General features: G+C 40.7%; 1 protein-coding gene across 8 annotated transcripts in view; it reads right to left on the minus strand.

The window, feature by feature from the left end:
• Positions 1 to 21,203, minus strand: part of LOC104587649 (RNI-like superfamily protein) — a 108,249-nt gene that overhangs the window by 46,396 nt on the left and 40,650 nt on the right. For 6 of the 8 annotated variants that reach the window (XR_016080428.1, XM_088894777.1, XM_088894775.1 and 3 more), the window contains 4 exons: positions 7,509 to 7,556; positions 7,294 to 7,342; positions 2,968 to 3,030; positions 1,787 to 2,016 (listed from right to left, as the gene is read on the minus strand). Coding sequence is in view for 7 of the 8 variants with exons in the window: in XM_088894777.1 (XP_088750903.1) it covers positions 1,787 to 2,016; positions 2,968 to 3,030; positions 7,294 to 7,342; positions 7,509 to 7,556 (390 nt within the window). In the remaining variant the exon portion in view is untranslated. The remainder of the gene's footprint in view (positions 1 to 1,786; positions 2,017 to 2,967; positions 3,031 to 7,293; positions 7,343 to 7,508; positions 7,557 to 21,203) is intronic. The other 2 variants (XM_088894776.1, XM_019196050.2) reach the window with 1 other exon arrangement.

Consider the following 21,203-nt stretch of genomic DNA (forward strand, 5'->3'; position numbering starts at 1 on the left):
CCACGAATGCTTCTAATGACCCTACACCACAGTCTATCTTCTTCACGAGGAAATCTCCACAACCATTTACTTAAGAGATCTATATTTTTCTTCAACAAATTCTCTATGCCTAGTCCACCTAACTCCTTAGGTTTACAAACCTGTTCCCATTTAACCAAGTGGTCTTTCCTTTCCTTTCCTAGCTCCCATAGGAAGTCCCTCATTATTTTTTCTAGTTGTTTAGCTATTTTTGCTGGGATCCTAAAAGTGGGCAAGTCTGCTAATATGGATTTAATCAAGGTAGTTCTTCCCCCCATACAGATGTAGTTCCTCCTCCACATGGCAAGCTTTTTGGTGAATCTATCCACGATTAGTTTCCAGAAACTCTCATTTTTTGGGTTCCCTCCCAAAGGCTTCACAAGGTACTCTAGAGGCCAATTTTTTACCTCACAGCTTAGTATTTCAACCAATGTTTGAATGCCAATCTCTTCCATGTTAATTCCCGCCACATAACTCTTTCCCCAGTTGACATTTAGCTTTGAGATGCATTGGAAATTATCTACTAGAGTTTTCAAATTCCTCAAACTGAATTCATCACAATCCTCACAAAAGATGATGTCATCTGCAAATTGCATGTGGGTCACTAAAACCTCAGATCTACCAATCCTCCAGCCTTTGATCAGATTTTCTTGGCCAGCCCTAATGATTTGGTCACAAATAGGAGCATGAGACAACCAAGGTCACACTTCATTTGCTTTTAATAGGAATAGTAAATTTTTATGACAATTAATCATGGTTGTCTTTGTCTTGTGCTCCTATTTGTGACCAAAATCTATCAATTAAACTCCCAAAACTACCCTTACAATGATTCTTTAAGGAAAAAGGAAAAAACTGGACCCCTCCTACCTCAAATAAGACTCAAACATAAATCAATGTGCATTAACCAGAATTTATGAAAGACAATGGTTCTACAACCTTGGGCAAGTCAAACTTTGGAATCCACTCATCAAATGTTTGATTTTGTTGACCAAAATCTGCAGTCTTTAAAAAAATAGCTCCAAAGATATTTCAAGATACAAACTTGTGTTTATCCAATTTAGCTGAAACTTGGCAAATATCTGGTAAAATATGAGTACTATTTTGTGACAAAATTTGGCTTTAATCCACCAAATAACTTGGGAGATATAGCCTGAATGCTCAGCAATCAGCACTGTCAAGCTGGATTTCGGACAATCACCTATGCCATTTTAGTTCTTCTTGTTGGTTTCTTCTTTTCTTTTTTTTTGCTTCTATGTTTGCATGACATGGTTAAGAGTTACTAACAGGGGTCATTTGATATTAGATCGTTTTGTATTAAGGTTTGATATAAGTACCACAAGCCATTAAAGAATGAAGAAACAACTGCAACATGAGAATGGCAGGTCTACCTTTTCCTCTTCCTGATAGGCAGCAAAGAACTTTATTAATTAAAGAGAAAAAGGAAACAACACAAGTACCTACACCTAGAAGACTGAGGGAAAGGCAAAAAATTCCATAAACCAAAGTAGAGAAACAAAAGAAAAAAGAAGGCAAGAAAACAAAAGCTACTCTGGAGGAGCCATCCCACATTAGCAGGTCTACCTTCTACACAAAACTCTGTTGCTTCTAATAATGCTTGAAGCATTAGCCAAGAAGTAATATGGAAGTTGAAATCGTTTAATTGGAAAACCGTATATCATTAAGGTAAATCAAGTAATAAATGTCATCACCTATCACAAGTTGATGAGTCTATGAAGCAATAATTGCATTAAAAGCATAAAAGGTATACCTTCCTGACAATAGAAAAGATAACACCCCAGAAGGTATGGTTACTGCATTGTTTTCAAGAATGCTTGAAGCTTTGATTGAGAGGTACTGAATCCCATGTGTTTGAATACCCTCTGTATATAAGGAATTAAAAATTGCATTGATAGCATGTGAAGAAAGCCTGCAATGAACAAACTCAAGTGATAACAATGTGTGACTGTTCAGGTTCAGAAGTCTGCATGCTCCATTAACCTGTAAGATTGGTGCATGGGAATTCATAAGTGATGACCAAAAAGTGAGCAATGAAGGAACAAAATTTATCTTTAAAATTTTTTCTGAATAGGAAACCCAAGAAGTATCAGAGGATTGCAATGATTCAACATCCATTGAAAAGGAGGCAAAATGGATGAAATACATTGTCTGTAAACAATAATCCAATTGCTTTCTCCGACTGGTGGTTTCCTCAATCCTCACACCTTATGATTCAAAAATGCTTGAACATAAACTTTGAAGAAAAGGACTTGATCTTATTGAGGAATCTCCTTTTGCTGTTTTTTGGGGGTTATGTAAGGAAAGGGTAGGTGGAGATTCAAGGCAAAGGTAAGACCACTCCTTAGGATTTATAAGGATATATTTTCTGATGCATTATGGATTGAAAGTTTATCTTGAAAGAAGGGGCTATGGTTTCGTGTGATGGTAAAATCTCAAGCTGACAAACATGAGAATATGTGTTAAAAGTCTGAGAGCAGCAACTTTATGCAAGAAAATGCGGATAGTTAGGTCCTTATCCAGTCCATTCTTTCCAATACCCCAGATAGCTGAGACCAACATTGGGTAATAGCCTTTGATTTATCTTAAAAGACTTTGAGGATATATAAAGGATTAATTTAGACAATGGATGAGATTGTGAGACATTGGTCCTCTTTTCAGGTTTTTGAGGATGGGGATCATGTACTTTTTGTATCTGTTTTATATCTATGTTAATCCAATATTTTTTTGGATCTTTTTTATGGTTATCATTTGTAATAATTTAACTTTTAAGTTTTAACTATTAGACACCACTACAGTCACTTGTTAATTATCAACCAAATCAAACAGTTCCATTTATGTCATGCTTCTGTGCTTCAAGTGTCCAGGCAACAAACAGATGTTCTGGTACACATTGAATACAAAAGGTTATATGTTCTCCAGATATAAACTTACATGTTCTTTGGATTTGATTCTCCTTAAGACCACACTTTGCAACCTGCTATCTCGTAATAACTCCTGCAAATGACAAGAGACATTAGAGAGAAAAAAGGCATGAGATAAGTCACAACTAATTATCAAAATAACCAACATTTCTTTTCTCCCTTTCTTTTCTATTTCTTTATACTACATTTAGATTTTCAATCATTGAAACTACATAGGCCATATTTTTTTCTAATCAGTCATTAACATTTTCTTTTGAAAGGGTACCTGAATCAAATAGATATAGAGAGGCTCACTGATTCTACTAGGCGGGGAAGAGAAGAAGAGGAAATTAGAAAGAGAAGAAAAGAAGAATGAGAGAAAGACATGGGGAAATTCGGAATAGGTTAATCAACCCCTACACTCAAACTTCTGGGATAGACTACTTGAAGACCTTTGCACTGGTGGCCAAGATGAGTTCAAGTATTTGTCTATACTCAAACTCAATCTGATCATACTCTGTTTGTGAAGAGAAGGGAATCATTGGTGTCAGTGTTGATAGTGTATGTGAATGACATTGTAGTCACAAGAAATGACCTGAGTGAGATTGATACCTTGAAGAGGAACCTACACCAGGAGTTTGATTAAGGACCTTGGGGAGCTAATGTATTTTCTGGGCATTGAGGTGGCAAAGTCCAAACATGGGATCTTCATTTCACAAAGGAAGCATGTTTTGGACCTACTATAGGAGACAGGAAAACTTGGGGCAAGGCCAACTAATACACCTATTGATTAGAACCACGGGATGAATGCTTCAGATGGTGAGCTAGTGAAGGATGTTGGGAGGTATCAAAGATTGGTGGGCCGGTTGCTATACTTATGCATGAGACGACCAGATATCTCTTATGCAGTTAGTGTGGTAAATCAGTACATGCATGCCCCACGGGTACAGCACTGGGAGGCTATTGACAGTATACTTGCCTATTTGAAGGGACACCTAGGAAGAGGTATACTGTTTGCTGACCATGGACACTTCACACTTGAAGTTAGAAGCTTAAACAAATGTTGATTGGGCAAGGTGCCTGGATGACAAGAGATCTACATAAGGAGTTTGCACCCTTTTTGGAGGTAATTTGGTTTTATGGAAGAGTAAGAAACAATCAGTTGTAGAAAGGTCAAGTGTAGAAGCTGAATACAGAGCTATGGCACATGGTGTTTTAAAGCTCTTTTGGGTCCGGTCCATGTTAGGAGAGATTGGAATTGAGGCGAAAGAACCTATGATGCCATACTATGATAATCAAGCAACAATTAACATTGCCCATAACCCAGTTCAGCATGATAGGACGAAGCATATAGAAGTGGATAAACATTTTATATGGGAAAGGGTAACATCCGGAGAAGTGTGCCTACCACAACTAGCTGATGTTCTCACAAAAGGAGTTGCGAGAAAGAAGCTTGAGCATGATCTACGCAAGTTGGGAATGTGTGACATCTCCCAACTTAAGGGGGAATGTTGAGATTGGGCTGATATCACTTGTTTTTTGTTTATAATGTTTAGTTAGAGTTATTGGGCCCAAGGCCCATTAGTTTATGTTTTGTTAAGAGTGCTTCTTATATTCTTTAGTAGTAGTCGATTTACTAAGGGCAAGGTTCAAAGTATCAACACGTATCGGCCCGTACCAGCCGATACGTATCGTTCCGGCACTCCACCGATACGCCCCTACAATGGGTGTATCGGTGGTCTGACCGATTCAGGGTGTGGCGACGACCTAAACTGTCTCCCCTGAACCAGTTGGCAAAAAAATTAAAAAAAAAAACCACCAAAAGAAGTACCAATTCGCCCGATACGCCCATACCAGCGTATCGGGCATATCGATATTTTGAACCTTGACTAAGGGTATACTTGTCATTGTATTCAGATTTTTTTTATGAGTATATAAGATAATGAAAGGGGTGGCCAGATCTGATTTTTGGCTTTCTCCCATTCTTCTCAATTTCTCTCCTTCTCTTCTCTACAAAATCTTCTTTTCTTTTTCTTTTTTATCACAGGTTTCATATCAGATTGGAGTTTTGCACTTTCTACTCAAGCCACCATATAAGAGGAGAGTTTTAGGTGGAAAGAGGCCTTCCCATAACTGTTCAAGTCTTAGTTGGAATTTTATACAGTACTTCTAAGTCTGAGTTGTTTTGTATCTAATCTAAAGTCTCTAGATTATTTTTGAAGTTGGTCAATTGCTTAATTACTTTATTTCTCAGTTTCGGTATAAGTAGGAGTCTATAGTGAAGATAACTAGCTATGCAAGCTGTAGGTACATAGTACTCACTCAATCCTTTAGAGTACAAAAGACACCAAATTGATACCACGTGGACGCTTGTGATTGGTTTGCAGCTCATCGGTTGTCTGCGATGAACTTACAATGCATTGCACGCCTGCGGTAAACACACGGTCTATCACATGTTCGCGATGGACTTGCGCTTGACACAAGCCTAAAACAGGTTCTAGTTAAACCTGCGATGAACGCTTGGACGCGCGCGGCTTTGCGATAAACCTCAGACTTACGTGGTTCTGGGATGAACTTCAGAGGAGCGCGGTCCCGCGATAAACCCTAGACCATTACAGAGCCGTGAGTCATTGAGAACCGAACTTAAGTATTGACTGCACGTGTAATTTTAAGTTGCATGCGTAATAAGGTGCCATGTAGGTTTAATAAAAAGGCCGCCCACTATGTAATGGTGTCACTTACAGCCATGTCGGTTAAATAAGACGCAAAAGGCAGTAGTACGCGTGGATTATGAGAATCCTCGGGTGAAAGGAAAGTCAACCTTTGAGAGATCTCATAAGACACGTGGTGAAGCCCTAGCAATGTTCCTTAATGACCAACAGTGAATCTAATATTCCCTTTCCTAATAGGAATCGAGCACTTTCAGTTCCTTCCTTTCAGGACCTCGGGATCCCTCCTTATAAATGAGGGTCCCCCTCATAACAAAGATTATTCATTCGACCATTGATTCACTCACTCGTTGGATTCCCTGTTCAGCTGTCTCGCCACTCTCCTTTCTTGCCCTAGCCCTCTCGGTTGATTCTCTATTCCCGGTCTTCCTTTGTCCTTCAAGGAGACCATCCCCACCTAGCCTGGCCACTTCCTACTTACACAAGTATATCTCAGATAAGGATTATTGTTGAGCCTTATTTCAGTCCTAATGTAGGATATGCGTGGGATGCGGTCCTTAATAGTTCACTGTTGGCGGAAGCCAATGTCCCGGGGTCCCGGGGACTCATTCTGACTGAAACAAGGGGTGGGTCTTTACCAATTTAAAAATCCAAGATTTTAGAGAAGAAAAAAGAGGGGCAGGGCACTCTTCATTCTTCATTCGAAACTAATGAATGTCGGGTCAGGGGTTTCTGCCTTGTTATCAAAAAGGGGAGTTGGGTAAAGCAAACTCCCTCCTTGGACTAAATGCAAAATTAGGTCTATGGAAAAATACCTTAGAAACAAGAGGTTTTAAGAAGAACTAAAACAGAACATATATGCTATGTAAATTTAATATGAACTGTAGTGCAAATCAGAGCAAACTTAGAATTGGGGTCCAAGAGATAACTCAATGTAACTTTTTTGTTACCTTGGTTCAATAATTAATAACATGGGAGAGATTAGGAGGATATCATCCATAGAATTAGAGCAAGTTGGGCAAAATTGAGTGGCACATCTGGAGTCTTATATCATATGTGAATACCATTTAGGTTAAAGAGAAAACTCTATAAAACAGTTGTAAGGTCAGCAATGCTGTATGGAGCAAAGTTTTGGGCAGTCAAGACATGTCCAAAAAATGAGTGGCAGAAATGCATATGCTGAGATGAATGAGTGGAACAAACTAGGAAGGATAGGGTCAGAAATGAAGTCATTTAAAGGAACCTAGGAGTAGCTACAATAGGTGATAAAATGAGAGAAGTAGACTAAGATGGTTTGGTTGCGTGCATAGAAGGCCATCTATAGCACCCATAAGAAGTCATTTATTGCAAGTTGAGGGGGCTAGAATGGCTAGTGGCAGACCAAAAAGAACACAAGTTGAACGCAGTAAGAAATGATTTAAGCACTCGTACTTTAGAAGTGGATATGACACTAAGCAGAAGGGAATGGCAAAACAGGGTTCATGTAGCCAACTGTTAGGATTGATAATGAGATAAGGGACCATATTTATTTTCTATACATAGGAGAGACTTATGACCCAACTTTTTGCATAGGAATTCTATATCTTGAATAATTTTTCTTTTGCTTATTTGTTGGTAGAATTTTCAATTATTACATACTAGAAAGAACTGTCAAAAGAAACATATTTTCTATAGAATCAAATATATACTTTTTGGGTATCAGATAGCATTCTCTCAATTCCTGATTGCTGTACTCCCCTTAATAAACCAAATGGAAACAGACAAGACAAATATGATACCAAGTTAATTGAAAACATAGAATAGCAACAGGAAAATCCTGGAGATCAACTCAAGTGAAAAGTAACATATGAACTTAAAACAGCTTATCAGAGTCTCCTTCAATCTATCAAAAAAGAAAGAAAACCTTACGCATGTTTCTGCAACACAAAGCACATTTTGAAGTCTCAGTTTTCTGCATAAAGAAAGAAGGACGTGTTATAGCCTACAATTAACACAGGTGTATTCAAGTAGTAAAAAATGAAAGAGAATTACCGTCGCATTTATAAATTGTATAATTGAAAGCTCAGCAAAAAGTCAAGAAACATGTTACTGATAAACATTGTCCTAGCTGCATGACTTTAGGCTTATTCTATTAGGTAATTGAAAATAATAAAGTGATTTAGCCAAAATTTGACAAAAAAATAGGGCAAATTTCTTAAACTACCCCTACTGTTTGTGACAACTAACTAATTACTCCCCTACCATTAGGGTTCCGTCACAATCTGTCATAATCCGCTCACATGCCACACCACGTGACTGTTATATTTTGAAAAATGATAGTAATACCCTTGTCTTCACCCCCACGCTGATGCTTGTCATCTGAAACGTGGGGAGTGTCGGTGCTTGCGATCAAAACCTCAGGAGCAAGTGCTTGCTTCTCTTCACCCTCGGCACCAGTGCTTGTGCTTGTCGTCTGAAAATGAGTTCAGTCCTAGGGCCCATCAGAAGCAGATCTACTGGTTCAAGGCTTATTTCATCTAAAGAGCAAACCTTCACGAAGATTCAACCTTGAAAGCTGATTAGTTTGAACCACCATTTTCTGCAAGGTGTTAGGTGTATAATGTTTTTTTTTTTTTTTCTGTTTTTTCTCTCCACCACCATCCCTGCAAAAGAGGGGATTGCCAACCTCAACCGGTGAAGAAAAAGGTCATCATGGTTGAGCTTTGATCTTTCGAGCTTCCCGAGCTGAAATAGTTGGCTCTTCGAACTGAGAGGTGGTTTGCACCGATGGCAATGTCAGTCAGGAATTTCTGGTGAATCCTGGACGTAATCGACAAGTTACATCCAGAGATAACTTTGTTTGGGAATTTCTCATGAACAACGTTATTTGGTGGGGAGGAGGTGATGCCTTCTCCACTTGGTTCTCTCCACTCGGACGTAATCGACAATTTGCATTGGAAAAATGGTGAGGAGGAGGTAGTACCATCTCCACTCTTCTAATACTTCCTGAATTCTCTCAGAGCCACCGCCTCAGGTCTGAAACTTGGGTGTTCATCACTCCACCAGTCACCAAAGCCGACTTCCTGGATGCTTTAGTTGCTAATTGCTTTTAGGTTTAGGGAACCCCATCCTTGCCCAGTACCGGTTGAACAAAACCCAAAGTTAATCCTTCAGAAGGGGCAGAATCCCTCTCCAAAGAAGATTCATCTTCTTCTCCTTCCTCACCCCTAAAACCCCTGTAACTCACCACTAAGAGGAACTCTAGCAATGCATGAAACTCCATCGTCCTCCACCTCGCTCAGCCCCTATATAATGATACCTTATGTGATCATTTGCATCACAGAGTCCTTAATTCCTTCACAACTTTCTTTCTCTGTTTTCTGTAGGAAATGGCAAGAACCAAGCAAATTGCAAGGAAAGAACATTTTCTATGTCTTTGGTTTAATCTTCTTGTTCAGAGACGAAGGGGTTTCCAAGTTGCTCATCGCTAACCCAACAATCTGCAAATCATTCATCGTTTCAACGAGGGGCCCTACTGTTCCATCTGGTTTATTATTCTTTCGTCTTGAAAGAACCTTTCCTATGTCTTTACTTTTCTTGGAGAGATTAACACAGGAAAAAGAAGTTCGGAGAGATTGATGAAATTTTTTCATCAATTGGGTTTTATTTTGAAAATTTGATGGTAAAGGGCAAATTCGACATTTCGTTTCTTCCGTTAGCATTTAACGCCAATGACAATTGTCAGAAACAGTAGGGATACTTTAAGACAATATATAAATAGTAAGGGTAGAGTTAGTCAATTAGCTAAACAGTAGAGGTAGTTTAAGAAATTTGCCCAAAAAAATATGGCTGAAATAAAGTGATAAACTTGAGCATGTCTTCACTTTAGACTTAGTTTGAATCCCAATTCTTGTTTTTTTTTTTCATAACAAATAAAAAGATAATTGTTGAGTTGGGCCGGTTTCATGTTATTGGGCCCAGTCATTTATTTTTTATTTTTAAGTTGTTAAGTTAGGAAGTTATTGGGTTTTAGGCCCATTAGTTTATGCTTTTAAATTATGACTGTTCAGCTACTTGAAGTAGCCGCCCTACTAAGGGCATTACTGTAATCTCTCATTATTTTATTTTAAGTATATAATTCAAAGAGGGGTTGGTGGCCAGATCTATTCAATTCTGGCGATATCCCACTCTCTTTTCTTCTCCTCTCTTCTCTACTGCTGAAACCTTTCAACTTCTTCTACTTTTCTTCACAAGGCATTCATCTAAAACTGTTATCAGCAACTTCTACTTGGTATCAAAGCAGGCCGAAGGTTTCTTGTGCTGCTTTATCATGTGTAGAGAAGATGGGCCGAATGGCCCATATGCTGTTTATTCTTTTCTTATTATTTATGTTTTTCTGTAATGGACCTTATTCTGGGCCCATCCTGTCTATATTATGTTATTTGTAATTTCTTGCCCAACTAAGGGCCTCCTTGTAATTATTCAAATCTATCTTAATAAAACAGTGTTAGGGTGCTAAGAGAGTGTATGGTTCGAAACTCTCACTCTCAAACCCTCGTTGCCGAACTCTCAAGGTCTACTCTCTTCAGTTTTCTTCATGGTATCAGAGCATATCTGAACTTCAATATCCTAGGGCTGGAAGCTTAACTCGTGTTGCCTGATTATCGGAGGTCATTGGAAGTGCCCAAGACTCGAATCTCTTGGAGAAGTGGTTCAGTGGCCAGGAAGAATCAGAGAAAAGAAAAAGGGGAAGGGGAACAGCTCGGTTCTAATTTGAAGCTCAAAATTGTAAGTTGTGCTCAGTTTTCTGGATATTTTTGGGTGTGTTTGGACTGTTGTAGTGTCCGAAATTTCTGGGTTGTTTCTGTACAACTTTCGGCTGCCCTTTAATCTAGTTTAACCCAGAAATTTCTGGGCTGTTTTCACTCCTTCTTGGACTGTCAAAACTGCCGAAACATTCTTGTATCAAGAGCTGTGGATTGTTGCTTCTATTTGGCTGTTTTTGGGGACTGTACGAACTGCTCTTGAGGCCTTTTTTCTTTTTGACAGTGGGGTCGTCTCTATTGCCCTCACTGTGTTTGTAAAAAGGTCTTTTCAGCAATACTGATTGGTATTCACTCTTCTTGGCTATTTCTTTGGTGATTACCTTGAAGTCCCTGATTTGAAAAGGAACTTCGGTTGAGGGCACAGTGCCTAGAAGTTTCTGATTACTTCTTGAAGGCCGAACCAAACTGTTTTTGGGTGACTCGTGTAGAAGTTTCTGCTTCAGTCTTGGTTCTCACAACTTTTGGGTGTAGTTTGGCCTTGTGTATTGCCTTCTTGAAGACGGTTGAACTCAGCCCTTGCTCGTCCTCATTCAGTATACTTGTAGAAGTCATCTGAAATCATATTTGAAGTGTTTACATGATGTACTCAGAGTTTGAAAACAAGAATGGTGTTGAATATGGACTGGTTCAGGGGACTCCAAGTGATTCTTTATTGACTGTGACCACAGTCAAACTAGATGGAACTAATTATCTGGCATGGTCACAATCAGTAAAGATATATGTATGTAGTAGAGGAAAGTGGGGGTTCATTTCCGGAAGCAAGAAGGCTCCCCCAGAAGATGATCCTGAAGGGATGAGAGATCCATCGTATGGATGCCCAAAGATTGCGGAATAAGGGGGCGAATTTCAAAAAAAATTTCCTCTCCCTTCAACTGGGAATCGCATTCCTTATTTAGAAAATCATATTTTCAAGAATCATTCTTGAACCATAAACTGAACCAGATCTGAACCAAAAGGAGTAGGAGAGGATTATACCTAATACGGAGAAATAGTATCCCCCAACGAAGGTGTTCACGCCCAAGGAAGGATCCAAAGACTGCTCCCACTGAAGATGGCGCAGTGTAGGATGGAACAGAATCAGCAGTGTTCTTCTCCAAGAACTCTGTCCTTCGCAAGAATCTGCAGGATGGCACGTGAGCACAACTTCCTATCAATTCTTTTTCAAAGAACTGATGTCAAGATCGAATCTTGACTTCTCCCACAACTGGAGATCGAACTGGCAAACAGGGGCGGCAAGAACAGGGAGGCGGCAAGAAAGAATTCTGTAGGGATGCTTATTTCTTCCTTCTGTGATTTCAACACTCAAGAGGATGTGAATATCTCATTCCTCTAAAGGCTGCCGCCCCTTCCTTCTTTTGTTAACCCAAAGGATCAGCTCCTAATCCAATTAGGAGCTGCTTATCCAAATCATATTTGGATCATACCTCTCTTTAGCTGATAGGGATAAACCCTTATCTTATCTACAGATTAGATTAGCTTTCTCCTAATCTCATTAGGAGGTTTCTAGATCTGAATCACATTCAGATCTGGACTCTCTGAGTGGATAGGGTCAAGACCCTATCCTATCTGCTAATCCATCTCAGAATTCACCCCATAATTAACTAATTAAATAGCCCAGTTCGAAATGGGCTCTAGGCCCATTAAGCTTATGTACTCACTTGACCTTCCTAACTGCTGCCCAGTTGGGCTTCCTTGTATGGCGTGGGACCCAAGCATTAATCTATACATCAGCCACATGGGTTCGGCCCAACCTTTGTTACAATGCTTGGCCGAATACACTGTTATGGACAGTACACCCCCTGAAACCCATCAAATGGGCTCTATGGGCCCAACACTTACCCTAAGTGGTCCCTGGGCCAAGCCACCTTGTAACACCCAGAGACTGTGGGCAGATGCAAGATTAGCCCATCAGGTATTATCCTCAATGGTCTTACACTTAACCTCTTAGCCCATAATGATCATACACTGCCCGACAAGAGAGGACCTCTCCCTCGGCTGCAAGGAACAGTGTTGCACTCTCTACTTATATGGATCCTGGGAATTAAAACCTTCTTGCAAACATTTTAGAAACCATAATATATATACTTTTATGTCTCATATAAAATATATTTTGCAAAACAAATCTCAACGATTGAAATCGGCTGCCGGCAGTCTTGGTTTCCATCAGTGAGAGAGCATCCCCGATCATTACCTTTGTCCAACAAAGGGGCTGATCCTATCACTATGATCACCCACTCAGATGAATTCTCAGATTGTCCCAACATACCCAGGTTTTGACCCTCGCTAAGGATCCCACTGATTGGTACATCAAAGGCAGCCCAATCCGACACCCAATGCAGTATTATAATCGAGTCTAGGGGTCGGGTGTAACTTTCCAGTTTTGCCCATCAATCTCCAAGGTCCAGAGCAATGCTAGAAATCTGGTCCAGTTCATAGATTCAATTAATCCTACACTGTATGTACCTAGGGTCTCACCCTGGCAGCTGAGACAGGCCCACCCCAACCGACTTGGTGGCACCATAATGTCAGCCTTATCAGGATAGGTCTCCCCAGACCGACCCACTGGTTGTGAACATTCTAAACTAACACGAGTCTCATTAAGTGTCCAGTTTAAGGGTATTACACAGAAACATACCAAGGAAACAAGAATCAAATATGCACTTTTATTCATTTACAATAAACTCATAAAGTACATCATTCTGATTGAAGTTAAGGGCATACAAAACTGTTTAACAGATCCATCCTACGAGAAGTGGATGCAAGAAAATTACACTGTCATTTGGTAGCTTGTGAACTCAATGCAGCCACAAATTAGTCAACACTACCTATGGATGAATTCAGCAAAGGAAATTTGGATCAGTGTTGCAGAAACCTATTCCCAAAAACTCAATGTGGCCAGAGCATATAAATTGAGAAGTGATGTAAAGAATTTAAGGCAAGGGGAGAAACCTCTAGCTATATATTTCTCAACCCTGAAGTCTCTATGGCAAGAGATTGACCTAATAGAAGTTGTAACTTGGGACACCACCAATGATGCAGAGACCTACAGAAAATTGGTTGAAAGGAACAGGGTGTTTGAGTTCTTAACCGGACTAAACCCAGAATATGATATCACAAAACAGAATATTCTTTCCAAGGAGTATGTCTCATTGTCACAAGCTTATGCATTGGTGAGTAGTGAAGAGAGCAGAAGGGCTGTCCAGGTTCAAGGGGCTGACATTAGTGATCACTTTGCGAATATGGGGGTTAAACCAAAGGGAGTGCTGGAACTTCTGGTGGCACAGGAAAGAAAGAAGTTATATGTGAGTACTGAAAGAAGCCGAAGCACACAAAAGACAAGTGCTGGAAATTACATCATAATCTTGTTCCCATTCGGTTTTAGAAAAAACATGATAGTAAAAGATCAGGAAGTGCAAATGTAGTTGCCGGGTCAAATACTGAAGAAATGTCTGCTTGTGCACAGTTGGCAACCATGAGAGCAGAATATGAAAAGTTTGGGAAGATGATCAGTCAGCTAGGTGATGTGACTTCTCCTTCCAACCCTTTAGGAAATTCAGCTTCTTCTGCATTTGCTCACTCAGGTATAAGGGCTTCTGCCAATCATGCAACCACTTCAAGTAATCTCAAGATCCCTTGGATTATTGACTCAGGTGCTTCTGTCCATATGACTAACCTTTCTACCTTGTTTGTTTCATATGAGTTGCTTCCTAGACGTGATAAAATCACTTTAGCTGATGGTTCACGTGCCCCCATCTCTGGTAAGGGAACCATCAAGGCTACAGATTCCTTGTTCCTATCTTCTGCCCTTCATGTACTTAAACTACATACAAATTTGTTGTCTGTAAGTAGTTTAACCAAGTCACTAAACTGTTGTGTAACCTTTTTTCCTTCCTACTGTGTTTTTCAAGATCTGGAGTCTCAGAAGGTGATTGGGAGTGGCCATGAAGCGAACGGAATATACCTGCTTGATACTCTAGGACAATGCACTGATTATCATGGGAATGTTGCTCTCGGACCTGTTTCTTCAGAGTCTATTAGTCGGATTATGTTGTGTCATCGTCGTTTTGGTCATCTGTCTTTTTCTGCCTTGAGTCATCTATTCTCTGAATTGTTTTAAGGGAATTAGTTTGTCCAGTCTTCATTGTGAGTCTTGTGAATTATTAAAGCATTGTAGAAACAATTATCCTTTGAACAATAAAAGATCTTCTTTTCCTTTTAATATTGTGCACTCTGATGTGTGGGGGCCTTACCACTTGCCCTCCATGGGTGGCTACAAATATTTTATCCTGTTTATTGATGATTTTTCTCGGTTCACTTGGATATTCCTGCTGAAATCCCGTGATGAAGTTCCAAGGCTTGTAAGACAATTCCATGAGTTTGTTCTAACTTAATTTAATACCAGGATTAAAATTTTCAGATCTGACAATGCAAAAGAATATTTTGAGAAGAACCTATCTTGCTATCTCTCTGACATGGGGGTTATTCATCAAAGCTCCTGTGTTAGGACCCCAGAACAGAATGGAGTTGCTGAAAGGAAAAATAGACATATTGTTGAAGTTGCAACAAGTATCTTATTTGTCTCACATGTTCCTACAAGGTTTTGGGGTGATGTTGTTCTTACTGCTACCTACCTTATAAACCGTATGCCATCCAGGGTTTTGGGGTTTAAGTCTCCCTTCAATCTCCTTCATCCGGACAAAGGACCTTTTTCCTGTTCCTCTTCGTGTCTTTGGCTGCACCTGTTATGTACATGTCCCAAGTGTCCAAAGGCATAAATTTGAACCCAAAGCTCAAAAGTGTATCTTCCTTGGTTATTCCCCCACATAGAAGGGTTATTGTTGTTTTGATCCAAAGACTGGCACTCGGTATGTCTCAATGGATGTCACCTTTGATGAGCTTTCCCCCTTTTATGGTTCCTCTCCAGAAGGACATTGTCCACAGGGGGAGGATTTGTCACAGGTATTTGATCTTCCTCTTCCTGTCCCAGTTGAGTCTTTTGATGTGCCTGCTTCTCCTTCAAATGTATCAAGGGTGGATCAGTCGTTCCATTCTCCCTGTCCCAGTACTCTTCAACCTATACCTCCTCGTCCTATCCTCAATCCCAAGGTGTATCAAAGGCAAAGATCCAGAAATGTGCAGGTTGTTTCTCCTACAATACATGAGCCTCATACACTTCCAGTCACAGATGAGACAACAGGTACAGTTTCAGCACCTTTGGGGTCATCCTTCCCTGACCTTGATATTCCCATTGCTGTTAGGAAAGGAAAACGGAAGTGCACTGCACACTGCATTTCCAAGCACCTTTCTTACAGATTGCTTTCACCTTCATACTTTGCCTATCTCTCTTCTATTGCTTCTAACCCTATTCCCAAGTCTGTGTCAGAAGCTCTTAAGATTCCAAAATGGAGGGATGCTATGAGATCTGAAATCGATGCCCTACACAAGAATGACACATGGGAAGTGGTGGATTTGCCTGAAGGGAAGGATCCAGTCGATTGCAAGTGGGTCTTTACTATGAAATACTGAGCTGATGGCACCATTGAAAGGTACAAGGTCAAGCTGGTTGCAAAAGGCTATACACAAACATATGGGATTGATTATCAGGAGACCTTTGCACCTGTTGCCAAGATGACATCTGTGAGGGTTCTTCTATCTTTAGCTGCTCACTTTGACTGGCCTCTTTATCAATTGGATGTGAAGAATACATTTCTGAATGGTGAATTACATGAGGAGGTTTATATGTCTTTTCTTCTAGGGATGTATGGAACTGATATGCAGGCTGAAGAAATCCCTTTATGGACTAAAACAGTCCCCTAGAGCATGGTTTGAGAGATTTAGAACAACACTTGTTAACTTTGGTTATGTGCAGACACAGTCCGATCATACTCTTTTTGTGAAGAGGAGTGGACCTCTGGCAGTATACCTCATTGTGTATGTAGATGATATTGTAGTGATTGGTAATGATGTTTCAGGAATTCATGATCTAAAATCTTTTCTCCATACAGAGTTTGAGATTAAATATTTGGGGGAATTGAGATACTTCCTTGGCATAGAAGTGGCTCGATCCAAGGATGGGATTCTTATCTCCCAAAGGAAGTATGTTCTTGACTTGCTCTCTGAAACTGGAAAGATGGGTGCTAGACCAGTTGCTACTCCTATTGATATGAGTCATAAACTCTTTGCCTCAGATGGGACATTGTTAGAAGACAAAGGAATTTTTCAGACTTCTTAGGAAACTTTTGTACCTATGCATGACTCGGCCAGATATTGCATATGCAGTCAGTTGCATTAGCCAATTCATGCATGCTCCCCGAGATACTCATATGGTAGCAGCAGAGCGAATCCTATGTTATTTGAAGGGCTCTCCAGGAAAGGGAATTCTGTTTGCCAAGTATGGTCATATGAAACTTGAAGCCTACACCGATGTTGACTGGGCCGGAAACATTGATGACAGAAGATCTACTTTTGGGTATTGCAGCTTGGTGGCTAGTAATGTTGTTTCTTGGAAAAGCAAGAAATAATCGGTTGTTGCTCGGTCTTTCGCTGAAGTAGAATACAAGGCCATGGCACATGGAGTTTCTGAATTATTATGGCTAAAATCATTGATGGAGGAACTTGGGGTTGAACATGACAAGCCAATGATGTTGTACTGTGATAATCAGGCTGCCATTAACATTGCTCACAACCCAGTGCAACATTATAGAACTAAGCATATTGAAGTTGATCGACATTTCATTAGGGAAAGGGTCTCTTCGGGTGAAGTATGTCTTCCTTTCATCACATCTGAAGGACAGTTGGCAGATTTTCTCACCAAAGGCACTCCCAAGGAAAAACTTCAGCATGATACTAGCAAGCTTGGCATGATTGACATCTATGCTCAGCTTGAGGGGGAGTGTAGAGAAGATAGGCCGAATGGCCCATAGGTTGTTTATTCTTTTCTTATTATTTATGTTTTTCTGTAATGGGCCTTATTCTGGGCCCATCCTGTCTATATTATGTTCTTTGTAATTTCTTACCCAACTAAGGGCCTCCTTGTAATTATTCAAATCTATCTTAATAAAACAGTGTTAGGGTGCTGAGAGAGTGTATGGTTCGAAACTCTCACTCTCAAACCCTCATTGCCGAACTCTCAAGGTCTACTCTCTCCAGTTTTCTTCATCATGCAGCCCTAGATCGACCGACTGCATGATGATTTGAGAGGCTGATCGAAGATCTCAGGTAAGCCCAGTTTTTGAATTTTTTTGTGGATCTGTTTTGCCCTGTAGCTGGTCTAGTGTTTCCCATCAAATTTAGGAAGAACTGGAGAAAGGGGGAGAGTCCTGTTTTTGTAAGACTCTTCAATTTTGACCTAGGAAGTGGCGCCCTAATTGTTTAGGGTTCCTTGGAGTTTTCTGAAGACAGTGGTTCAAGTCCTACCTTTTTTGGAGGTCTTTGGAGAGAGCGACTGCCTCTTCTCTCTTCTCCCGTCCTGTGAAAAGGTAATCTTTTGTGGGAGGATCATCTTGGGTACCAGAAGGGTGTCTGTGGTACCTGAAGGGATTTATTTCATATTCTAACCCTTTTTTGAGAATTATGGAGGGTAACGGAGCTGAAAACAAACCAGGGAGTGAAATGAGACTAGTGGGAGGAGGTGTCAGAGACCTTTTCGACCATCACTACAATTAAGTTATATGGTACAAATTATTTAGAATGGTCACAATATGCAAAGATGGCCATTGATGCTAATGGAAAGTTGGGGTATATCACTAGTGAGGAAGTGAAACCCGAGACTAACAACTCCCGGTGGGTACAGGAAAATTATATGGTAATGACTTGGCTGTGTAATTCGATGCTGCCAAATATAAGTAAAATTTTTTGGTGGGAAAATACAACTAAGGAAATATGGGATGGGGTTGCAGAAACCTACTCACAGAGTGAAAATGTTGCTAGGACCTATCAGTTGAGGAATCAGATTATTGCTACCAGGCAGGGAGATAGACCTATTATTGTGAAGGGATGGGATATCCATCACATGGACGCCCAAGTCTTGCGGAATGGACTGGGCGAATTTCAAAAATTTCTCCCATCTTTGCAGGGAATCGAATTCCCTATTTTAGAAAAACATATTTTCAAGGATCAATCTTGAACCATGAACCAAACCAGATCTGAACCAAAAAGGAGTAGGAGGGAGGATGTACCTGATATGGAGAATTAGTATCTCCCAATGGAGGTGTTCACGCCCAAGGAAGGATCCAAAGACTGCTCCCACTGAAGATGGTGCAGTGCAGGATGAAGCAGAATCAGCAATGTTCTTCAAAAGAACTTGACCCTTCGCAAGAATAAACTGGATGGCTTGTGAGTACAGCTCCAATCAATCTTTTCCCAAAAGATTGGTATCAAGATCAGATCTTGATTTCTCCCATGAACTGGAGATCGAACTGAAGGTAATGACGGCGGCAGGAAGGAGGCGGCAAGAGAAATTTTGCAGAGGTTGCAGAAATCTCTCTTCTGTGATTTCAGCTCTGAAGACAAGAGTCTTTTTGGTTGCATGTCTTAAGGCTGCCGCCCCCTCCTCCTTTTATAGATTTAAAGGGATCAGCTCCTAATCCTATTAGGAGCTGCTGATCCAAATTATATTTGGATTAGAAGTCCCTTTAAGTGATAAGGGAGAACCCTTATCTTATCTGCAGATCAGATCAGCCATCTCCTAATCTAATTAGAAGGCTTCCAGATCTAAATCTTATTTAGATCTTGGACTCTCTAAGTGGATAGGGTCTAGGCCCAATCCTATCAGTTGATCCATCTTAGAATTCGCCCCCTTTAATAGACTGATCAATCAGCCCAGTTCGAAATGGGCTTAAGGCCCATTTAAGGTTATGTACTCACTTAGCCTTCCAAACTGCTACCCAGTTGGGCTTCCTTGTATGGCGTGAGACCCAAACATTGATCTACACATCAGCCACATGGGTTCAGCCCAACCTTTGTTACAAGGCCTGGCCGAATACACTGTTATGGACAGTGCACCCCCTGAAACCCATCTTATGGGCTCTATGGGCCCAACACTTACCCTAAGTGGTCCCTGTGCCAAGCCACCTTGTAACACCCAGGGACTGTGGGCAGATGCAAGATTAGCCCATTAGGTATTATCCTCAATGGTTTTACACTTAACCTCTCAACCCATAATGATCAAACACTGCCCGACAAGGGAGGGCCTCTCCCTCGACTACAAGGAACAGTGTTGCACTCTCCGCTTACATGGATCCCGGGAATTAAAACCTTTTGCAAATCATTTCGAAACCATAACACATATATATATATATATATATATATATATATATATATATATATATATATCTTTATATATTTTGCAAAACAAAATCTCAACAATTGAAATCGGCTGCCGGCAGTCTTGGTTTCCATCAGAGAGAGTGCATCCCCGATCATTACCTTTGTCCGACAAAGGGGCTGATCCTGTCACTATGATCACCCACTTAGGTGAATTCTCGGACTGTCCCAACATACCCAGGTTTTGACCCCCGCTAAGAATCTCACTAATTGGTACATCAAAGACAGCCCAATCCGACACCTAGTATAGTATCATAATCGAGTCTAGGGGTCAGGTGTAACTTTCCAGTTTTGCCCATCTATCTCCAAGGTCCAGGGCAATACTGGAAATCTGGTCTGGTTCAAAGGTTCTATTAATCCTACACTGCATGTGCTTCGGGTCTCACCCTAGAAGCTGAGACAAGCCACCCCAACAGTTGGCAGCACACCAGTGTCAGCCTTGGCAGGATAAATCTCCCCAGACTTACCCAATGGCTGTGAACATTCTAAACTAACACAAGTCTCATTAAGTGTCCAGTTTAAGGGTATTACACAGAAACACACCACAAGAACATGAATCAAATGTGTACTTTATTCATTTACAATAAATTCATAATGTACATATTTCTGATTGAAGCTAAGGGCATACAACTGTCTAACAGTGCTCCCACTTGCACTTAGGTCCAATCTGGTATAAGCCGGAGTTCCATACTTTCTACGTGTTTCTCGAACACTTTCTGTGTCAATGGCTTAGTCAATGGGTCCGCTACATTCTCCGCTGATGCTACCTTCTGAATCAAGATGTCCCCTCTACTAACAATCTCCCGGAGTACGTGGTACTTCCTCTCGATGTGCTTCAACTTCAAGTGGGCTCGTGGCTCCTTAGCCTGAGCAATCGCTCCATTGTTGTCACACAACAATGGGATGGGTGATGTGCTGGATGAAACTACTCCCAATTCGTGAACGAACTTCTTCATCCACACGGCTTCCTTGGCAGCTTCACTTGCAGCAATGTATTCGGCCTCGGTTGTGGAGTCTGCTGTGGACCCCTGTTTGCTGGAAAAGCAGCAAACAGCACACGATCCTATCGTGAAAACATATCCAGATGTAGACTTTCTATCATCCGGATCCGACTGAAAATCCGCATCTGTATACCCTTGGATCTATAGTGAACTACCATCGAATACCAGACAAAACTCTTTTGTCCTTTGAAGGTACTTAAGTATGCATTTCACAGCAATCCAATGCTCCTGCCCTGGGTTGGCCTGGAATCTGCTTACTACACTCACTGCCTGGGCGATGTCAGGACGAGTGCACAGCATGGCATACATGATGCTCCCTACGGCTGAGGCATAGGGAATGTCTTTCATGCTCTCGATCTCCTCAGAGGTCTTTGGAGACATCTTCTTGGAGAGATTGACTCCATGCCTGAAAGGAACATTTCCTTTCTTGGAGTTTTCCATGCTGTATCTCTTGACTATTTTGTCAAT

This window comes from Nelumbo nucifera, chromosome 1 (assembly GCF_055504915.1).
Source record: "Nelumbo nucifera cultivar China Antique chromosome 1, China Antique-T2T, whole genome shotgun sequence".
NCBI classification, from domain to species: domain Eukaryota; kingdom Viridiplantae; phylum Streptophyta; class Magnoliopsida; order Proteales; family Nelumbonaceae; genus Nelumbo; species Nelumbo nucifera.